Genomic DNA, 20,185 nt, shown 5'->3' with positions numbered 1-20,185 from the left:
GCGCTTGGCGGCCGCGCCCGCGGCGGCTGGGCTGGGCGGCGTGTGGCGGGAGGCGCGGTGCGGCGCGGCCCGGGGCGATGGCGGCGGCGGCGGCGGGCGTGCGGGTCCTGCCCGCCTCGCCCAACTGGTACAGCAGCCGCTGCAGCGACGCCAGCAGCGACGGCCGCCTCTTCGGCTTCGCGGCGAGGCACCGCGTCTGCCTGCTGGATGTCGGTGGTGCCTCCGCACCCACCTTTTACGGTACCGCCACGACCCGCTCCTGCGGGAACCTCGGGCCTGCCGGCGGCCCTCCCTGAGCCGCCCGGCTTTTATAGGAGCCCCGCGGGGCCGCCCCCTCCGCCGGGAGCCGCCGTGCGCCGCTCGGGCACGTGGGGCGGCGGGAGCGCCGGGGGGGGGGGGGGGGGCGGTGTCGGTTTTCGGAAGGTGCCGTGCGCTCACCGAGGGTCCCGCCGCGGTGTCTCTTGCTGTCGGTGCAGGAGAGCTCATCGGGCACACGGACAGGATCTCCGGGTTCGCCTTTTGTCAGTGCCCCGGGCAGAGCAGCCTCTGCGCCAGCAGCTCCGACGACGGGAGCGTCAAAATCTGGGAGACGGCGGGGCTGGCGCCGGTGGCGGAGCACGGCCTGCACCAGGTGGGGAGCGCGGCACCGGGAGGGTGAGGCGGAGAGGGCTCGGGGGGGCGGGGGTGCTTTTAGGTCTTGCACGCAAAGCAGGGCGATGTTACTTGAGCAAAGGTGATTTTCAAACCCGGTTAAATTAGAGCTGCTGAATGCCTCTGGCCAGCGGTTTTTTCCAGCCCTAGGGCTGCAGCGTTGCTACATCGCCTTCATAAGCTGTTGGTTAACATCAAAGCCTCAGTAAGCAAGTATGCTTGCAGTGCGCGCTCGTTGCCTCTAACCCAGCTCGCTTAAAATCTTTTCAGCAAGTTTTTGAGGGAGGGGGTTCTGCCCCTCTGCTCTGGGGAGACCCCCCTGGAGCCCTGTGTCCAGCCTTGGGGTCCCCAGCACGGGAAGGACATGGAGCTGTTGGAGCAGGGCCAGAGGAGGCCACAAAAATGATCAGAGGGCTGGAGCACCTCTCCTGTGAAGAGAGGCTGAGAGAGTTGGGGTTGTTCAGCCTGGAGAAGAGAAGGCTGCGGGGTGACCTTATTGCAGCCTTTCAATACTTAAAGAGGGCCTACAAGAAAGATGGGGTTAGTCTTTTTAGCAAGGCCTGCTGCAACAGGACAAGGGGTGATGGTTTTAAAGTAAAGGAGGGTAGATTCAGACTAGATACAAGGAAGAAATTTTTTACGATGAGGGTGCTGAAACACTGGAAGGGGTTGCCCAGAGAGGTGGGAGATGCCCCATCCTTGGAAACATTCAAGGCCAGGCTGGACGGGGCTCTGAGCAACCTGATCTGGTTGTGGATGTCCCTGCCCATTGCAAGGGGGATGGACTGGATGGGCTTGAAAGGTCTCTTCCATCCCAAAGCATTCTATAATTCTAAGTTATTGTTCCACACAGGACAGGCTGAGAACACACATTTGAACCGTTACTGTGACTCAGGATACCATATCAGCAAATACCGCAATCGTGCCAAAGCCCAAAAGAACTGAAACACTTTATTACAAACTGAGCTGATGCTGGGGAGCGCTCGCAGATTATTTTCTGCCTGTTACTCTGTGTTAGAGGGCAGTAAGACAGCTTTAAAAGTATTCAATTCTCTTCCTTCAGAACGCAATCTCGGCATTGCACTGGTCACCTCTTGTGAAAGATCTGATTGTATCCGGTGATGAAAAAGGTATCGTTGTTTGTTACTGGCACAACAGAAGTGACAGCCAGCAGTTCTTCCCGGAGCCTCGGACAATTTTTTGTCTCACTTGTTCTCCTCATCATGAAAACCTGGTGGCGATTGGGTAAATATTCATTACGGTTTGATTTCCATTCTTCTTCTGCAAGAACCTTATTGTGAATTTTTGCTATACAGTTGTAAGGTTAACTTTAAGAGGTTTTGGTGGCTGTTTTTTTCTTCTGGTATACAACAAATCAGAAATAACATTTAGATTTGATAGACCTGCAAGACAGAAATCCATAACAGCGTAAGGGTCCAGGTTTGTCTTGCATCTTTGAAGTTTCTTAAAACTGTTATTTTTTAATTAGACTTGACCAAAAGCTGTATTGCTAATGAATTGCTGTCATTCTTGAAGCCAAACGTACTGCTTGCACTTCTTGAAAAGGCAGCTGCAGGTACACCAGTGCTATACTGGAGCTCCCGTTGACCATTAATCTGTTAGTCCCATTGCTGCTTGTGATTTGGCTTCTGTGCTGTAACACGGTGATGGTGATCCTGGTAAAGAGCTCAGAAATCGAGTCAGATATTCTTCCACAAGGACCCAAGAATCTCTTCGTTAATTTAAATCTCTCTTTTTAGCTACAAGGATGGCATGGTGGTTGTAATTGATATCAGCAGGAAAAGAGAAGTACTTCATCGGCTAAGAGGCCATGACGATGAAATACATTGTCTGGCCTGGTGCCCTGTCCCTGGTGAAGAAAGGTTGCCTGCTTGGCAAGATGAGCTCCAAGGTATGTAGAAGTGATTAATAGTTTGTGATTTTTAGTTCATGTAAATGTCCTTCTAGAGAATTGAATTCCTTACAGAAAGTCAGTAAGTAGCTAAGCAGAGGCAACTGATAGGTTCAGTAAAGTATGTTCTGATACAAATCAATATGTTTTCAGTTAATTTCTATAAAGCTTTGAATTTCAAAGTATAATAATGTGACTTCAATGGTATTCAGTAGTTCCTTCAGAGGAAGGTCAAGTTCCAAATGGGGAGCTGACACAGGACACAGCCACGAAGAAAGGTTGTTACCTGGCCTCGGGAAGCAAAGATCAGACCATACGAATATGGAGCTGTACTAGAGGGAGAAGTAAGTAAGATTAATAACGTGAGATAAACAATAACAGTATGGTGGAAGAGTTCTTCTCTAACTGCAGCCTTCGTTTGCTAACTTGATAGTTTAAAGCATGGGGAGCGTACTTAAAGCTTCAGATTCTCGGGACTTCTTTTTCTCTCAGAATTTGGATGTACTAGGTCTAGGTGATCCCTCTTGGTTCCCTAGGTGTAATGACTTTGAAGTTGCCACCCACGAAGAGAAGAGGTGGAGCTGTTGATCCTGCTGTTAAAGAGCGCATTTGGCTGACTGTTCACTGGCCGCCTGGTCGTTCCACAGAAATTGTATCCAGCGGTTTTGGGTAAGTAGGGCACACAGCAGCCTGCGGACCGTCGGTAATTGCAGATTCATGTATTGACACTTAAGGAAGAACTGGGTAGGAAACGTTGACGCCCCCTTCCTCCTTCCTTCCCAGTATAACTGCAGAGAAGACAGGCCAAGAGTTAAAGTGGGAGTTCAGACTTCTAGAAAACTGCTGTTTGTTCCATAATTTGTCTGATAATCTAACTGAATATTGACTGCTAATGGTATTAATTGTGGTTTTGCCCATCTGCTGGGAGAAGATGACACGTCAGTTTTCAGCGTGGTTAACTATGGATATCATTTGTAGGGTGGTGTTTGCGTGTGTGTATCTGGTATAGGCACATGGAGCGGATGTGTGTCTAGCTGTATTACTCTTGCACTTGCAGCATATAGTTAATATATATAGCCTATATTATTCTTTTGAAGTGAACAATGAAGTACACGCTTTAAATTTTGCAGAGGAGAACTGCTGCTCTGGGATTTGACCCAATCTGGAAAACGCAAGTGGACACTTCTAGGATCTTCAGAAGGACAAAATCACTCCCGTATTGTCTTCAATCTGTGTTCTGTGAAGCATCAGGACAAAGAGCTCCTGTTTTCCATTTCAATGGACAGAGATGTAAGAACCATTTATAAAATTAACATAAAAATAGCAATACCTATACAGTTTAACTGAGCAAGGCTACCCCTTTTAGGGCCACATATTTTCTCTTGAAGTGGGTTTATTGCAGCATTTGATGACATCATTGCTTAACATTTGTTCTGAGCACAGGTTGTGTAGATTTTTGTTAGTTTATGAACGGAATGGTGAGCATTTAGTAAAAGGATCTTATTGTCTCTTTTTCCTGTATGCTTCATTTTATTTTTCCTTCTTAAAATCATTTACTCGTACAAACCAAAGGTTTGGGGTTTTTTTTTAACTTTTTGCCTGTTACAGGCAGCAGAGCGCCTCCTATTTTGAAGTCAGAAGAGGACCATAGTATCAAAATACAGTCATTTTGTCCATTCCATTACAGTCTTCCAACTATTACAGCCCTGTCTGTGACATGTAATCCTCTGGGTGCAGATCACACACTATGTCAAGCCTTGAATTTGACCCTTCCATTTTCCGTCTCACTCGTGCTTTGTTTTTCCTTGTCAGACCTGTAGTCACTCTACATTTAACCATTCCTTGTTCCTTAAATTTTCTTCAGGTCAAGTGCTGGGACCTATCAACTCTCGATTGTAGCTGGACCATGCCCTCGCTTGGGGGATTTGTCTATAGTCTTGCCTTCTCCCCTGTGGACACAGGCTGTCTTGCCATAGGTGTTGGGGACAGCATGATCCGGGTGTGGAATACTTTGTCCATGAACAATATTTATGATGTTAAAACCTTCTGGCAAAGCATAAAGTCCAAGGTTACAGCAGTAAGTGTGCTTTTGATTCTCTTTTTCTTTTCCTTGTCTCTTTTCACTCCATTTTTTTTTCTTTCAAGAATATTTTTCTTTCTCTTTCACTCTGAAGAAGGTTTTTCCCAACTAAAAATATATAAAGCCAAGTTGTTCCTTTTGTACTCGATTCATTTGGTATACAATACGTTTTAGAATCTGGCAACAAATTTTTAGACCTTTTTACAGCCCTAGATGCTTGCATTACCTCTAGTGAAAATCAGCTGAAGTCCAGGTGGCTGTTACATTATTCTTTCACTTTTGTCTTCCTTTGTGATCCTTCCTTGCTTCATCCATGGTTTCCCTTACTCTGCTAGGAAGTTTGACACGCACAAAAACCGACACGGATGTATTCAGTTTGGGTTTTACCAGCCTGGTAAAATTGCTGGCAGCAGTAAAACATGGTAGTTATTCTTGTTCACACCAAAAGTTTTCTCATCATCCTACAATATTCTCCATTTCTATTTTGTAATGTAGATGTCAAATAGTATTTTAATGATTTTAGTCCCTTTTGTCTTACCCCACGATGGCTGGTAGAGGGAAAGCCTTTGATACTCATAGCGATGTGATCAAATCAAGTGGCTGTAGTTGGAAGGGTGGGTATAAGGGATGATGCTTGGTCATCAGTTTCAGTGCTTTCCTTTTGTTTATTATTTAGAAATAAAGTGTCTGTAGCTTGTGTCATTATGGGTCTCTTTCTATTTTGCTTGCAGTTAGCCTGGCATCCAACTAAGGAAGGCTGCTTGGCGTTTGGAACAGATGATGGAAAAGTTGGCATATTTGACACTTTCTCCAGCAGGTAAGAAAGTAGCTTTCAGATTCATTAGTGTCAGATCCTGCTGGTGTGTTCCCGTGCGTAGGTGGCGTGGTCTTTCCTGAGGCATACTTTACTGTTAGACAAGAGTTGAATTAAATTAAAACTAGTCAAACAGTTGGATTTTCAGTGCATCTTTTAATCTCTCCATTATGTCTGCTAGCTTCTAAGGTAATCTTTACTTAAGGAAAACTTAAAATTGCATGACCAGAGTTCACCTGTGGGAGGGCATCAGTCAAGAAAAACTTTAGCCAGAAAGACATTTTCAGAGAATGAAGAGCAACAGGCAGGTGAAGGTCAGGACAGTTCTGTTATGATTTTCATAGTGTCCTACAGGAGATGTTAAAGAAGGCTTGGTTGAGCCATGGCTTTAGTTTGTTAAAGCACCTGGTGTCTGTTCTCACTACTGGAAATATGTTGGTTTGATTTTTTTTTTTCTTTTTTTATTTCCCTTTGCTGAAATCTGACTGCCCCCGCTTCTTTATCTTCCTGCCCAGTGCTAAGAATAAGCCACCTCAGATCTCCAGTACTTACCACAAGAAGACTGTATACACGTTAGCCTGGGGGCCTCCGACTCCTCCTCTGTCTTCTGGTGAGTCTTCCAACGCCTTGTGACAAAGCAGAACATCCATGCAGAGCACGCAGATGCCACGAAGTTGGTATGCCCTCCCTTCTTAGGAAAAGGAGCCCCGTTTGCTTGGTAGCAGTCCTTTCTAGCAGCTAAGAATGCATTCTGCTTGAGGAATTGTTAATAGTTTCACAAGGGACCAAAACAATCTTCCAGTTTTTGAATTCTGGTAGCTTCAAGAAATAGGTGGGAGTGGCGTACCACACTGCTGTGCTTACTTCAGGGTGTTACGGACCAGCACAGGCTTTCTGCAGTAACTGCGTTGGATCAAATATGGGTTCCTTAGCTCCAGAAGTATGTTTCTACCATTTGAACTAAACAGAACAGCTCCATTAGCTCTTCTTACACAACTTGAATTTTTTTAAGGAGCAAACCTAAAGAGAATTTTAATGCTTGCAGTGATTGTGCTATGGAGAGAGCTGTTGGGAGGAATGAGAGGGCCTTTCAGAGGATTGTTTTGTGAGAATTTCTTGCTGCCGGATCACAGGCAATTGAAGCATGTATATAGTCCTTTAAAAGACTGTTTTGATTTATAGTGGGAGTGATTACTTCTGGGCAGACTGATGAAGAACATAGTATATTTAGCTTTTTTTCTCTGTTAGCAGGAGGAGATGGTGAACAGCCCTCTGTAACTTTATATAGTTGTGCTGGAGAAGGTATTGTTTTTCAACACAACCCATGGAAGCTTAATGGAGAGGCAAATGACATTAACAAAGTCATCCGAGACACTAATTCAATCAAAGTGAGTATGATTTTGAGGGGATTTTATGGATTCGTGGTAACCATGTCATAGTTTCTATGGCCTTGTAGTTGTAGGTTTCTGGTTTTGCCTTCATGATATATCTGTAACAAATAAAAAATCTGAACCTGCAGTCTCCACAGATGAACTTCAGAGACACCTCTTGACTCAAAAACTATTTAAACCATTTATGTGTTTGCCTCTGAAAAAGGGTCTTTTTTTCCCCCAATGTCAACATGGCACATCTGTTCCTGGCATCACTTAATTTTCTACTGTGTAATTTACTTAACCAGAAAAGTTAAATTGCAGTAGAGTTTGGTTTTAAAGCTGTGTGTGGCTATTTAAAATAATTAGTTCATACAGAGCTTTCCAGTTCCAAAGCACTTGAAGTAATATCCTGGATAACATCAGAGCTTAGATCACGTGGTGGGCATGCATGAGTTAACTATCTCAACTTCTCTAATTCTCGTTTCAAATGTTAACTTTTTCAAATAAATTCTGCAGTAAAGGCAGTCATGATTTTGCAGGAGTCTGTTTCCCTTTACGCTGCAGCTAATAACAGAGTGGTTGGTGATAACTGACCATAGCATCTTCTCAAGTACCATCAGTCATTTCTGAGTTGAGAGTACAAAATAAGCGAAGCGGGTTAGATCTTCAGTTGCTTTAAGTCAGTGTAAGTCCACTGTATCTAAATTGTAAGCTTTCATCTGAATTAGAAAGAATAGAAGTAACTACAAGTAAACTTTGATTTCTTTTGAAAGATGATAGAATTTGCTTGCAATGTCTGGGGCTTTCCAAGGAGCATAAGGAGATCGAGCATCAATGTCCTCTTGGAATCCAGACAGACTTCCTTTGAGGCGTTTCACTGAACTGATAAAAATTACCACTGGTTCTTGCATCCGTTCATTCAGTCCTTAATTGCTTAAGCTTATGTCACTGCTACAAAATGCAATGGACCCTTTTGTGACTTTGCAGACTGACTGCAACTCCGTGCAGTTGCCAGTCTTGCTCTGTTGAATGCATGCAAGAGAGATTTAAAGAGTTTTTGGCAACAGTTGTGTCTTCTTTCTACAGCACAAACTGCCTGCGCGTACAGAGATCAGCTGGAAACCAGATGGCAAACTCTTGGCTCTTGGCAATGAAGATGGGTATGTTTCAGTTGTGTATGTGCTGATCCTGACTAGAATCACTGTAGCGAAGCAAACATACTTTTTGTTGCCTTGGTTTGTTCTTTCACTGCCAGTGTATTTGACTTGTGATAATAAAGTATTCCTTGCTATTATTTGGTTTAGCCGCTCTTGGCATGGAGGATCCACATCATGTTAAATGATTTTTCAAGGATCCACTCACAGTTAAAACGCACTTTTGCTGATGTATGAAACAAGGGTTTGAGTTGAATCCAGAAAAGAAAAACTCTTTTAGTTACTCTGTTTCATGGTCTGTCATTCTTCTCATGCCGGATAATAAAAAAAATCCCATTTTCAGTGACTGGTGGATTTCTTACATTGTTGTTCTCACATTTCAGCTCAATTGAAATATTTCAGGCGCCAAACTTGAAGTTGCTCTGCACTATCCAGCAACATCATAAACTGATTAACGCTATTCGTTGGCATCACGAGCACGGGAGCCAGCCAGAGCTGAGTTACTTGATAGCTTCAGGCTCAATCAATGCCACTATTTATGTGCATAATCTGAAGAGCGTCGTAGGTAATGGTTTGCAGATTATATTCCAATCTTGTTTTGGTTTACTCATGGTTTGTCTTGCTGGCCATACTTGATCCTTTTCTTTTTTCTTTCAGAGAGCACTCCAGAAAGTCCTTTGACAATAACAGAGCCTTTTCGAACTCTGGCTGGGCACACAGCTAAAATCACAAGTCTTTCTTGGAGCCCCCACCATGAGGGAAGATTAGTATCTGCTTGCTATGATGGCACTGCACAGGTATTGCTCCACAGCCACTCAGAAGTGTATTTCTTTTAGTTTCAAATCATCCATTCTACAGTGGTTTAGAACCGAGCTGACTAAACAGCAAAGCTGCTCTTGTGAGGTGAACTACTGAAGTACTGCAAATTTACCCTTGGTAACCATCTCCTGGTTCTGGATACCTGATGTGCAGGTATCCCTATGTTTTTGTTTTGATTTGTAAGTCCAGTCATTATAGTTTTCAAATTGGCACTTTTGGATCCTTAAAAAAGAAAGATGTTATGCAAATGTATCGATGCAAACAAAGGAAGCCCTGAATTTTCTCCATTTGCATGTTGGTATTTGAAGTACCTGTGCAAATGCCCTGAAAGAGAAGCTCCTACAAGTGCAAGTCACTGAAGAGAAAATGCAGAGTATTAGGGGAAGATGAGACTCTGAGTAATTGGATTTCTTTCTTGTTTATAAGGTATGGGATGTTATGAAGGAAGAGCCACTCTGCAACTATCGTGGGCACCAGGGCCGGCTGCTGAGTGTCCAGTGGTCACCAGTGGATTCAGATGCTGTTTATACAGGAGCAGATGATTTTTCTGTTCACAAATGGCACATCTCAAAACAGGAGCACACGCGGCCTCCTCAGGGTAAGTATATTCAAACAGAAGATCCTTTCCTGAAGATGATGTTGGAGCTGGGAAAGAGAGGGTTGCCATGTTGAAAGGGTATGATAAGTTCTTATGCTGAATTCCAAATCTGCCTGCTACCTCTTCAGGAATAAACCATGCCTAGGTTTAAATTGAGTTGGATCCATATTTGGAAACTAAATGTTGATCTTGAGAGACAGACAGCTAATACACTAAAAATCTCTACAGATAATATCAGGGTAACTTTTGCAACCTTTTACAGGCAAAAAGAGTATAGAATTAGAGAAAAAACGAAGTATGCAACCGAAAGTCAAAACCAAGAAGAAGAAAAAGCCTATAGGAAAGAGTCCAGCCAAGCAGGATCTAAGTGATGCCATGAATGGAGATGAGAGCGCGAAGGAAATGTTGCTAGAGGAAAATGGAGTGTCGGACCATGAAGGAGAAAAAGAAGCTCAGGAGGCAGAGTTGCCCGATAAAGTCTCCATGACTGGTAATAATCAAATCATCTCAGTTCAATGGTTCCCAGACTGTTTAGCCCTCAGAGCATCACTAAGTTTAATATTTTCATGCAGATTTTCTTATAATATGGTTTTATTTAAATAGTCCACTTGAAGGAAGTACAGTTCTGGAATGGTTTTTATAATTTTCTGAACTAGTTTGGGACTAATTGTCTTAAAATAAGAATATTCTGGCCTAACAAACAAAGTTAAGTTGAAACAGTGTCATTTTTGATCAGTGTTGCCTTCTGGTGATAAATCTTAAAATATTGCTGGACCTTTGTTAGTGTCTGTTGACATCTTATTTAGCTTTCTGACAGTTCTGTAATGTTTTCTTAATATTTCCTTTTCCTAAAAAGCTATTAAGTTCTATGGCAAAGCAAAGCTTGGTTTCTTTATATTTTGAAAATAATGTAGTAGAATGTGAATATGTCAAGTATTCTGCTATGCGCTTTTCCATGTATTGTTTTTCCTTTTTTTTATCACTTCACAGTGTCCAAGGATACATCTTCACCTGCATATGATTATTCTTCATTCAGCTTGCCAAAGCCTTTTGTGACCCAGAAAGCCATTCCTGTGAAAAAGGATCCACCTAAAGACAAACCAAGTTAGTATGTTTCAGGGGCTTTTAACAGTCCTGCATCAAGGCAGAGTTTCTCATTTTAGGCTTCTGTTTGGCTGCAGCTTCCCTTCCGAATGTGACACCAAATAAGTGCCAGAGGAAGAAGAGCATGCTTTTAAAAACTTAAAGGTTTTAAGTTTCATCTTTTATTTGCCCTGCTTGTCAGGTCAATTGAGTAGTTAATTTAACGTGGGCTTAGATACTGCCTTTTAGTTGCTAGTTTCATTCCAGGTAAGATGGGCAGAAAAATATGCAAACTGATCAGTGTTCAAAAGTCAGAGTTGTCATAAGAGGGATGCATGTGGCACTTAAGCACCTGGGTTTTGTTTTCCTCTGTGAGGAAGAGAGGGTTTTAGAATACATTAGAGACTTCTACTGTAGGAGACTCTTGTAACTGTGCAGCAGTGACTAAAATGTGTCTGATTTTTCAGCTCTTGATGCCTCTCTGAAGAAGAGGAAGCCTCGTTCTATTCTACCCTTCAGCACATTCATGGATCACAGATCAAAAGACGAATTGCATCAGGACTGCTTGAGGCTGGCTACATGTCTGAAAAACAAAGGTATCAGTCTAATACTAAAATACTTACAGGGTAGGTCCTCTAAAGTATTCGGAAGCATGTGTCTAAGGACTTGACTTTGACCACTAGGCATTATTTTTTTAAAATCCTTACCTTTATCAAAGTGCGTGACTAGTTGTGGTCTCTTATCTAACTTCTCTTGCAGTGTTTCAGCACTCTCTAGCTGCTCCAGACAGGTTTTGAGTAGGCTCATATGTTGTGGAGATAGGGTAGGATTGTCTGCCTACCTGCAAAGTGTTTTTCACCTTCAGAAGTATAATATGAGCAGGAGAAAATAAGCTATGAGAGAGATGTTTGTATTCTCACAGTATTGTTCCTTAGAGCATGCAAAGGAACGTGCTGTGTTTGATTTAGAATGAATGTTCTGCACGAACGTGGTCCTTCTAATCAAACTTCGATGCAAGTTCTAAGTGTTGATCTGCAAATTGTTAAATCTGCTATACAGGAGAGAAAGCAGAAGATGAAAGTATTTGCCAACAGTTGAGCGTAATGGAGTGGTACAGTCACTTGGCAGGTCCCAGTTCCCAGAGTTGTACCAAATCTTTCATTCATTCTTTTTATCTGCGTTAGATAATAATGAAGATGTGTCCCCTGACCTCAAGGATCGCATCCACTTGGGGCTGTTCACAGACAGGGCTTCTCTGCACAAGATGATTGATGTGGAAGGTAAGTGGAATAAGGAATCCGCTTTGACAATATGTCCATTGTAACTGTGACATTCAAGGAATGGGAAAAATACTTGCATTTTCTTTACTGTGGATTAAGAATGCGGGTCTGTGTGAAAAGAAGAAAAGACCTATTTTTCCCAAATAGTTTTTACATCTTTCAGATGCAAACCTGCAATACCTTAAACGTGAATAATCTCATTTTGCCAAGTTATTTTACTATGGCAAATAATGCTGTTGCACTCATGCTGATAGGAAGTGTGTTTGCTTCCAACAGGAAAACATCACTTGGAGAATGGGCATCCGGAGCTCTTTCAGCAGCTTATGTTGTGGAAAGGAGATATGAAGGGTGTCCTCCAGGCAGCTGCTGAGAGGGGAGAGCTAACAGACCAGCTGGTAGCAATCTCACCCATGGGTATGTTTGTTCTTGTAACACGTAAGCAGATGATTAGCTGCGAAGGGTAGCCTCGTTCTGATTGTTCTGGGCTGGAAACTCATGGTTGTTCCAGACTGGGAGGAAGCTGCTTCTTTAACTGCCTGATAACAAAAATCAAACACAAAGCATATCCTATTATGACAAAGACCTGGGTGTTTGAGAAGCACCCTTAGGTTGGGATAGCAGGAAGTAGAGTGGTTTCCTTTGGGACTTCTTGAAGGAGCAGGCCCATCCTTCCAAGCACAGAGTTAGTTCTTTGTACTGTGTAGCAGTCCTTCCAGCTTGCTGTTGGTTTAAATATGCTTTGAAGTTATTTTACTGGTAGTGAAGCCCTACAGTCGTGTTCAAGCCCTAGCTCTGCCCTGTTTCATTGCCTCATTGGCTTGTATTAGGATGGTGAAGAAACTAATCTGGAGCAGAGAAGAGGTACACGTTGAATAAACCAGTGATGATGTCATCCCACAGGAATTCTTCCAGTTTTAAAACTTTGCCTCCAATTGTACTGCCTTCTCTTTTGCAGTTGGATATCAGGCCTGGGTTTGGACAGTAGAAGCCTTTGTGAAGCAGCTGTGTTTTCAGGAGCAGTATGTGAAGGCTGCCTCCCATCTCCTGTCCATCCATAAAGTGTATGAGGCTGTCGAGCTCCTGAAAGTGAACCATTTTTACAGGTGGCTGTATATTTATGTTTAGGATTTGCTCTTGGTTTCTGGTGGGTTAGATTTGACATTTTGGTTCACTTTTTGTGCACAGTCAATTAACTTTTCGGTCTGGTTTCTCTTATGTGCATTAGGGAAGCAATTGTAATTGCTAAGGCCAGGTTGCGTCCAGAAGATCCAATTCTGAGGGATCTCTACACCAGTTGGGCAGCTCTGTTAGAGAAAGATGGTCATTATTCCATGGCCGCCAAATGGTGAGTGTTACTGGCAAGAAGACAGAATTAGTTCCATGCCTGAAACAAAGAAGGTTCTTGGTTTTGTAGCAGCTGAAATCTGTTAACCAGTCTGGTCGTTATTTGTCTGAGGTGCTTTCTGGGCCTGATCTCAGTAGGCTCCCTCCAGAAGCTCCAGAGGGCAGTTCAGAGCAGAAGGCCCAAGTGCCATACTACAGCAGAGCCATCTCTTTCCATAGACATTACTGGAAGTCTTTGAAAACTAGTCTAGCAAGACTAAGATTAGGATGTATATGAGAAGACTATGTGATGTTTCCAGCCTTTCCGCTGGAAATGTGCAGCGCAAGAGTTCATCTTGAGTTTCTTGAGGCCTTAGCTAATAGCCTAATCACTGGCTTATCTTCCTCCAACTAGAGTGTTTAAATTTGTGACTACCAAAATTACTAATAACGCTTGAAATATTTTGGCTGGAATAGTGTCCTTTGCTTGATGCTGATTTCGGTTCTGGCATTTTTGAGGGTGTTTACACTTGTGAAAGGATTTGGATGAAATCCAGAGAAATGCAGTAGGGATAAACTACTGCAGATAACCTTTGTCTCTTGAATCTATTTATTTCTATTTCTCATCCAAGTCGTGTGTGGTGTGGACACCACCAGAGGTTTCACTCCAGATTATTAGGCTCTGTGACTTTCCGTCCATAGCTTTGCAGCAGATCAGGCACCATGTCTATAGTACAAACATTGGTAAGGCAAAGTGATGAGAGCTCTGAGAACCTGTGGAAAATGCAGGTTTATCTTCATTTGTATGTTTGTGCTGTTGTGTTGCCATACAACTTAAAAACGATATCTTAGCACTAATCAAGCTGATTTACTTTTATCTCTTTTCAGTTATTTGGGGGCTTCCTCACCCTATGACGCAGTTAAGGTGTTGGCAAAAAAGGGGGATGCGACATCCCTTAAAACTGCTGCTGAGCTTGCGCTGGTGTCTGGAGAGGAGGAGTTGTCAGCAACTTTGTCTTTCAGATGCGCCCAAGACCTGCTGCTATCCCGGAACTGGGTGGGAGCTCAGGAAGTCCTTCAGCAACATAAAACTTTATTTGTGAGTCTGGTCGTTTCCTTTCTGCTTTCTTTAGCATTGTGTCTCTCCAGGTTAACTTGATTAACTTGGCATCACTTCCCATATGTTAATAGCTCACAGGTAGTCCTTTGAGCTGGTTTTGCTTCAAAGTACTTTTCTAGAAGTTTATTGCAACGACCCTGTGAAAAAGCACGTGCCTTTGCAGAGGCAGAGGGCCCGTGGTGGGGAGCTCTATGCTTGTTAGTTATCTCAGAGGTAGTTGAGAAGAGTGGGATTTTTTTTAAGTATGTAATACTGATCATAAGAAGAAAGAAGTGAAGGAAAGTATTTGCTGTTTACATTAAAGGATCAAATGAGCTAACCGTAAGTCCATCTGCTGGAGGCTTAATCCAGAAATTCGTTTTTGTGCAGACTGAGAAGCAGAAGGCTAGCTTAGCTTGTTCTGAGGTTTCTTTCTGACTTTAGGGTCTGTGAGTCTATCAGCATTGTTCTATGGTAGCTGCAGCTGTGAAACAGTCTATATCACCAACAAGCTGCTACTAGCCACGACGTTCTTAAATTTGTCTACCTGCTGCGGGCAGGTAAGGGATTGTTTTTCTTTTAGCAGCAGCTCAGTGCTCTTTGTCTTGTTTTTCTTGTTAAAGGGACAAAGACTTGTTTTCTGCCTTAACGAACTGCTTTGCAAGTGCCTTAGTGAAAGAAATCCCTGTGACCGAAAGAGCCTGGTGCCTCCCTGTTATCACAGCTGGGAGCTGAACAGAGAGGCCTCATTTTTTGACATGGTGATCGAAGTGTGGCAGAATGTATTGGGCATGGACACCACTGAGCAAGCCACATGTGCACGGGAGCAGCTGCACAGTATTGAGCATCCTCCTTCTACCAGCAACACACCCCCAAAGCAGGTAAATGGATTTAGATCTGTACACACGCTAAGCTTTACCATGGCATACGCAGTGAAACGCAGCCACTTTGTGGTGTTGTGCCAGCCATTCCCAGCGGACTGATGTCTGCACCCTGCTGCAGGACGAGGTTTTAGTCTGGGAGAAGTAGATGACAGGCAGCTGGGACGGCTTGCATAGCCACCGGTTTGTTTCTGCATTTGTTTCTGTGCAGGGTAAGAACTGATGTGGTGTCAGTGATGAGCACTGCGATCACGGAGAGGTGCTGGCCGGGTGGGAGTGATTGGCATAGCTGAGTAGTCTTGGCAGCGGTTCAGGGTTTTGTGTTGAACTGTTAGGAGAGGCAGGGCTGCTCGTTGTTAAAATATCCTGGAGTTGAGAAGGTCTGTTCGTAGGCTGGTGCTCCTGCAGCCCTTCTCTCTGACCACAGTGAGTCACTGACCTTTGGTGTACTCCCAGTTCTCATCTGTTTAGCAGGACACATGCAAGCGCAGCTGCTGCTTTTACCGTTACAAGTGATGTAAAAGCGCTGTATCTCCTGCATGAAGGAGACTATGTAAATTGCATTGTCGTTAAAATTGCTTTTGGTTAAGTCATGTGCTTCTGAGCTCTTCCACGGCGGTCATAAGCTGTGAGTAATTCATACTTTGCAGTAAAACTATTAATCATGCTCTCTGGTGCTTCCTGTAGGTGCTTTTCCGTATCTCCCATGACCTGACCCTTGCAGCCCTGAGCTATCAGACTGCTACCTGGGATGAGGCAGTGAAAAGTATTCTTGGAGCTGTGACCCGCAGTTATGATGCTGGCAATTTCACTTTGATGCAAGAGATTTGCAGTATCATCCTTCCTGAAGGTGAGTCTCGTCTTGTGTATCTCCTGGCACTGACCGATGGATCTTCCTTGTAAGCCCAGCTGTGTGTCCTTTAATATTAGTAGGCATAATGATGTTTGGAAGGAGCAAGACATACGCATACATACGGAAACCTGTGGAATTTGGCTAGTGCAAGGGCCGTTGGGCAATCAAAATTCCTGACTGTGGAAGGAAGCTCAGCAGTGTCAGCTGCTGTGGGTGATGTAGGAAACTGAGCAAATTCTATTCTGTAAGGGAGATGAGGACATTGGAAAGCTGTGTTCATCTCGTAGTTACAAATCACTCCAACCGGCCCTTCCCTTCGTTCTCTGCAGAGAATGCAGTGTGTTTATTTTGCGGCTCTTGATCATGTGAATTATCTTGATGTGCAGCTTGGGACCAAGGAAGTCTGCTGTAGATGATGAAAACATGCAGTCTCATGCTAGCTAGAACTGAGCGTTGTGTTTAAAAAGACGCCAAAGATGTCTGCGTTTCTGCTTCCTGCACCACTCTGCCAGCATCTGAGTAAATCTCTGCTTTGGGTCTCCAGGATAGCCGTTCATTTACCAGATCTGGTCTTTTTCTTTGGAAATCTCAATAAACTATTTGTAATCCTTTTTTCATTATTAGGCTGTGATAACCTAAGACGCAAACTGGACAGCACAAATTCTGAGAGCATGGACGCTTGCAGAAGTCTGGAGGGCTTTGTGGCTTACAAACGGCTGTATGACCTGTGGTGGAACCCACCCAAAGACTCCCTTGTCTTGCAAAAGGCTGTTTTGGATCCTGTGCTGTGTCCCGGTGAGCAGACAGCTCTTGAGAAGAGTTACGTTTCAGGTCAGTCCTCCTCTGAAGAAACTCCTGATCAAACTGCAGTTGAGATGGATGAAAATCTCTGCAATACAACTGAAGTTCATAGGTGTGAGACAGAAAGTGACTCAAGAACTAGCTCAGTCGATTTGGTAGAGGGACAGTCAAAATTGAATGGCTGCGAAGTGCTTCTTTCAGAAGAGATTGCTGCTTTACAGAACACCCAGAGAGATATAGCTGAGGTCCAGCAGATTTTAGCAGATATGATCCGCCAGCACCAGCAGCAGAGGAACAATCTCCAGGAAAACACAAATGGAAGCACCCAGGAAAGCAACCTACAGCAGAGTTCAGAGACTGAATCAGACAAACCGTGCTCTGACAGCAGCCAGATGAATTGGTAAGCTTGAGAACAAGAATGAATGGATTGAAAAGCATTGCTTTTTTTGTGTGTTTGTGCAGCAGTTTTCTTGTTTAGCTCAGATTGCCTCTAATCTCAAGCTTGTCACCCAGAGACACTTCAACATACAGCCCAAAAGTCTTGCATTTCCCTGGGGCTGAACTACTACGTACATAAACTTGCTACAGCTGAATAACTTCCTGATACACAGGGTGTGTTGGTACAGTGAATAAACAGGGCAGCTTGTAAAAGGGAGGATAATGAAAAGGACAGGCATGATCTAAGAGGTCTGTCTCTTTGTCGAACAATTATTTGGGACTTTGGCAAGAACGAGCTAGAGCGCTTAACACTTGTCCAGCTCTTTTCTGTGCTCCCTGTACAGGAGGGAGGCTATGCAGTCATTTAAGCAAAACAGTTACTCATGACACCTGCTCTTTTCTTGACAGTAAAGATGAAGTAAAGGAACCAATTACGCTCCCTGAGCTAACGAAGCAGCTTCTAAAAGCAAAGCAGAAACTAGCAGAATTTCCAGACAATTTAAAGGTAAGTGGCATTGTGGTTCTGAAAAAAAGAGAGTCTTGTTTGTAAGGGCAGCCTCATCACAGAATCCCTTCCATACAGAAAGTAAGGAACAGCGACTGACTTTGTGATCCTATGGCAATTTTGAGAGAGAACTGACACATGGCATCAGGGTGATATTTTTCTTTCAAGCGTAACTTTCTCTGTGCAGTTGGAAAGTGTAGGTAAAGCTCCTGCATGGGCGAACTCAGTGGGATATTCTGTATGAATCTCTCCCGTGCATATTAAAAGTAATCCTTTGCTACTTAGAATTACGTATGCAAAAACAGTTTTGATAAACAGTGAAATCAGAAATTTAAGGTATAAAGTGGCCTTTATAGATTAGGAACTGCAGAAACTACACGTCACATGTTTGAAAGCAATGTTTCCTAGGCTGTCTCATCCCCTCTGTTCTCTAGTCTATAATATAACTAAAGGTGGTGATTTGATAACTTGATGGTAACACGGTGATTGTGCACAAGGGGGCAAACCTGGTTAAATGTGAGCTAACACACTGAAAGAAGAGGAAAAAAATGCATCTGACTCATGACTATCTGTTCCAAAGATACTATAAAGCAGTGTCTTTAGAGAGCTGGCTGCCTGAATATGTTGCAGTTGAACAATTATAATTGAAAGAGTAGACATCACCTCATGTTCCTTTTTTTGCAGGTCTTCCCGTTCCCCGACGTGCTGGAATGCTGCCTTGTCCTCCTTCACATTGGATCCCGGTGCCCTCCGGAACTACACGAACAGGCGCTGGATCTCCTTAGGAAACACGGTAGCGCTGGTATTTACAAAAAGGCTGGCAGGAGGTTCTTGACGTGACATTTTGAGACCAAACTGTCTCCCTTGAGCTGCCTACAGCCGAAGACCAAGGCTGTTCTTTCTTCAGGAAGGCTTGTTTTGATGGCTGTGGTTATTTTGGATAAAACTACAAAAAATCAGGTTTATATACAGGCTCACTTGGGGTCATCAACTAGTACTACTTCAGGAGATTGTGTTAGAAAATTGAAAAGCAGTAGGTTGTGGGCTTGAACTGTATACAGGATTTTTGTATAGTCTTTTTCTATTTGGTGGAAGTTATCCTAATGAAAGCTCTTGCTACTTACATGTAAGGGAAACAGTTTTGAGCAGCTATATCAGTCTTTCAGCAGAGGAGGAGCAGTAGCTGCCCTTGGGAAAAGCAATGGTTTCCGTAAGCAAACTGACCCTTAAGCCAGTATTGTTCTTAAAAGCATTGTGAGTTTATTTTCCCTCCTTTAAATAAAGTCTTCTACCACCATGATTTGGCTTTTAATTTGATGGATAGAAATCAGTATCAATCAAGGGCAAATGCATTAAGAATAAGCCTGTTTTGGGGTTTTTTGATAAACGTAGTACATAAACTCAGTAGATAAAACAAGTGCATGCTATGACTTAGTTTAGTTTTACGTGGTGAAGCCACCTGTACATAAAAGGGAGGGCAAGATCTCTTATATTTGTTTCCAGCATGACTAGCAAGAGAGAAGGATTTCTCCAGGTCAAGAGAAATCCCTGCTTTTGGCAACATCCATGGCTGAACAAACTGCTTTCTGCTACAGTGATGGTAAATTTGAGGTACTATCAAGTTCTCTAGAAAAGCTGCTATTCTAGAAGTGCCAAAAACAATCCTAGATTCTGGAGTCTTGCCCACGCAACATTTTGACCGGTCTTACAGCTTACCTGAAGGCTTTGCCTGTCCTGTAAGAACAAGGCTGCATAAGCCTTAGTGAACATAGCCTCTATCTTAGTAATTTCTAGAAGCAAGTTTTGAAATGCAGCAGCAAAGTTCATAGTAGGATGGGGGGGTCATGAATTTAGAAAGTTTGTAAGTACAATAAAGGTTATTGTTTAAGAAAAAAAGTAGGAGGGATGGATTTTTCAGATGGAGCTGTTCCAGATTCTTCCAGTGAAAATGCAGACCTGCAGCCTTCCTGCTCCAAAAAGTAACACCTCGGAACAACTTGAAGAGCAGCAGATGAAGGCCAGGGGTTATACTAGAAGAAGATCCTTCGGTAGATGTGTTAATCTGGAAAACTGTTGCCACTAACTTGAACTTGCTGAATTCCGTACAAAGTACGTGAAAGCCAGGAGGGGGAGCTAGTGCTTAACCAAACAGCCTCCCTACATTTTAAGCAAGAACCACTGGAGTTTAGATGGAGCAGGAAAACTTGACGCAGGACAGATGAGCAAGAGAGATTTGTCACTTTAAGTGGCTATGCTGCACTGAAAGAATGCTCCACAACGCTGCTAGCTGTGCTGAGAGACGAGCAGAAAGAGAACACAAGACCCCCAAAGAGATCTTAAGCTCAGCTTTCATCAGCTACTGTACAATAAGCTCAAAAGCAGATTTTACAAAGAACTACCCCTGTAGCACATCGTAAGTGGTAAAAGAAACTTGAGCAGCTTTGAGCACGTATCGCTCAAATACAGATTCCAAAGCCTGAACTTTGAGAATTTTAGTGCTTGATGGAAAATCCAAAACAAG

General features: G+C 43.3%; 1 protein-coding gene across 5 annotated transcripts; it reads left to right on the top strand.

Moving 5' to 3' along the window:
* The first annotated feature begins 59 nt into the window (after positions 1-59).
* GEMIN5 (gem nuclear organelle associated protein 5) lies at positions 60-20,082 on the top strand. 5 transcript variants are annotated; one of them, XR_014229495.1, is made up of 29 exons: positions 60-240; positions 477-631; positions 1,715-1,896; positions 2,412-2,563; positions 2,776-2,907; positions 3,100-3,232; positions 3,694-3,853; positions 4,428-4,640; positions 5,375-5,460; positions 5,973-6,067; positions 6,706-6,845; positions 7,917-7,990; positions 8,368-8,549; positions 8,642-8,781; positions 9,230-9,401; positions 9,664-9,891; positions 10,392-10,505; positions 10,952-11,080; positions 11,669-11,764; positions 12,041-12,178; positions 12,720-12,867; positions 12,990-13,109; positions 13,976-14,186; positions 14,810-15,067; positions 15,755-15,917; positions 16,545-17,121; positions 17,568-17,664; positions 18,349-19,275; positions 19,583-20,082. XR_014229495.1 is itself a non-coding variant. In XM_082324434.1 (28 exons), exons 1-28 carry the CDS (start codon positions 78-80, stop codon positions 18,502-18,504), a joined length of 4,608 nt encoding a protein of 1,535 aa, XP_082180560.1. In that variant the 5' UTR covers positions 60-77; the 3' UTR covers positions 18,505-20,082. The 5 variants fall into 5 exon arrangements, 4 of the variants coding, with proteins under 4 accessions (XP_082180560.1, XP_082180559.1, XP_082180558.1 ...); XM_082324434.1 differs by having other exon boundaries at positions 2,779-2,907; positions 6,709-6,845; positions 18,349-20,082; XM_082324433.1 differs by having other exon boundaries at positions 2,779-2,907; positions 18,349-20,082.
* The last annotated feature ends 103 nt before the right edge of the window (positions 20,083-20,185 follow it).

This window comes from Platalea leucorodia, assembly GCF_965183815.1.
Source record: "Platalea leucorodia genome assembly, chromosome: 11".
Classification (NCBI taxonomy): domain Eukaryota; kingdom Metazoa; phylum Chordata; class Aves; order Pelecaniformes; family Threskiornithidae; genus Platalea; species Platalea leucorodia.
This window is presented reverse-complemented; position numbering and strand designations above follow the sequence as displayed.

Excerpts from the sequence above, each read along its gene's own strand:
- GEMIN5 (XM_082324431.1), top strand. The coding sequence starts at position 78 with ATGGCGGCGGCGGCGGCGGGCGTGCGGGTCCTGCCCGCCTCGCCCAAC. Across the intron at positions 11,765-12,040 it reads CAAGATGATTGATGTGGAAG|GAAAACATCACTTGGAGAAT; the intron begins GTAAGTGGAATA and ends TGCTTCCAACAG. Across the intron at positions 13,110-13,975 it reads TATTCCATGGCCGCCAAATG|TTATTTGGGGGCTTCCTCAC; the intron begins GTGAGTGTTACT and ends ATCTCTTTTCAG.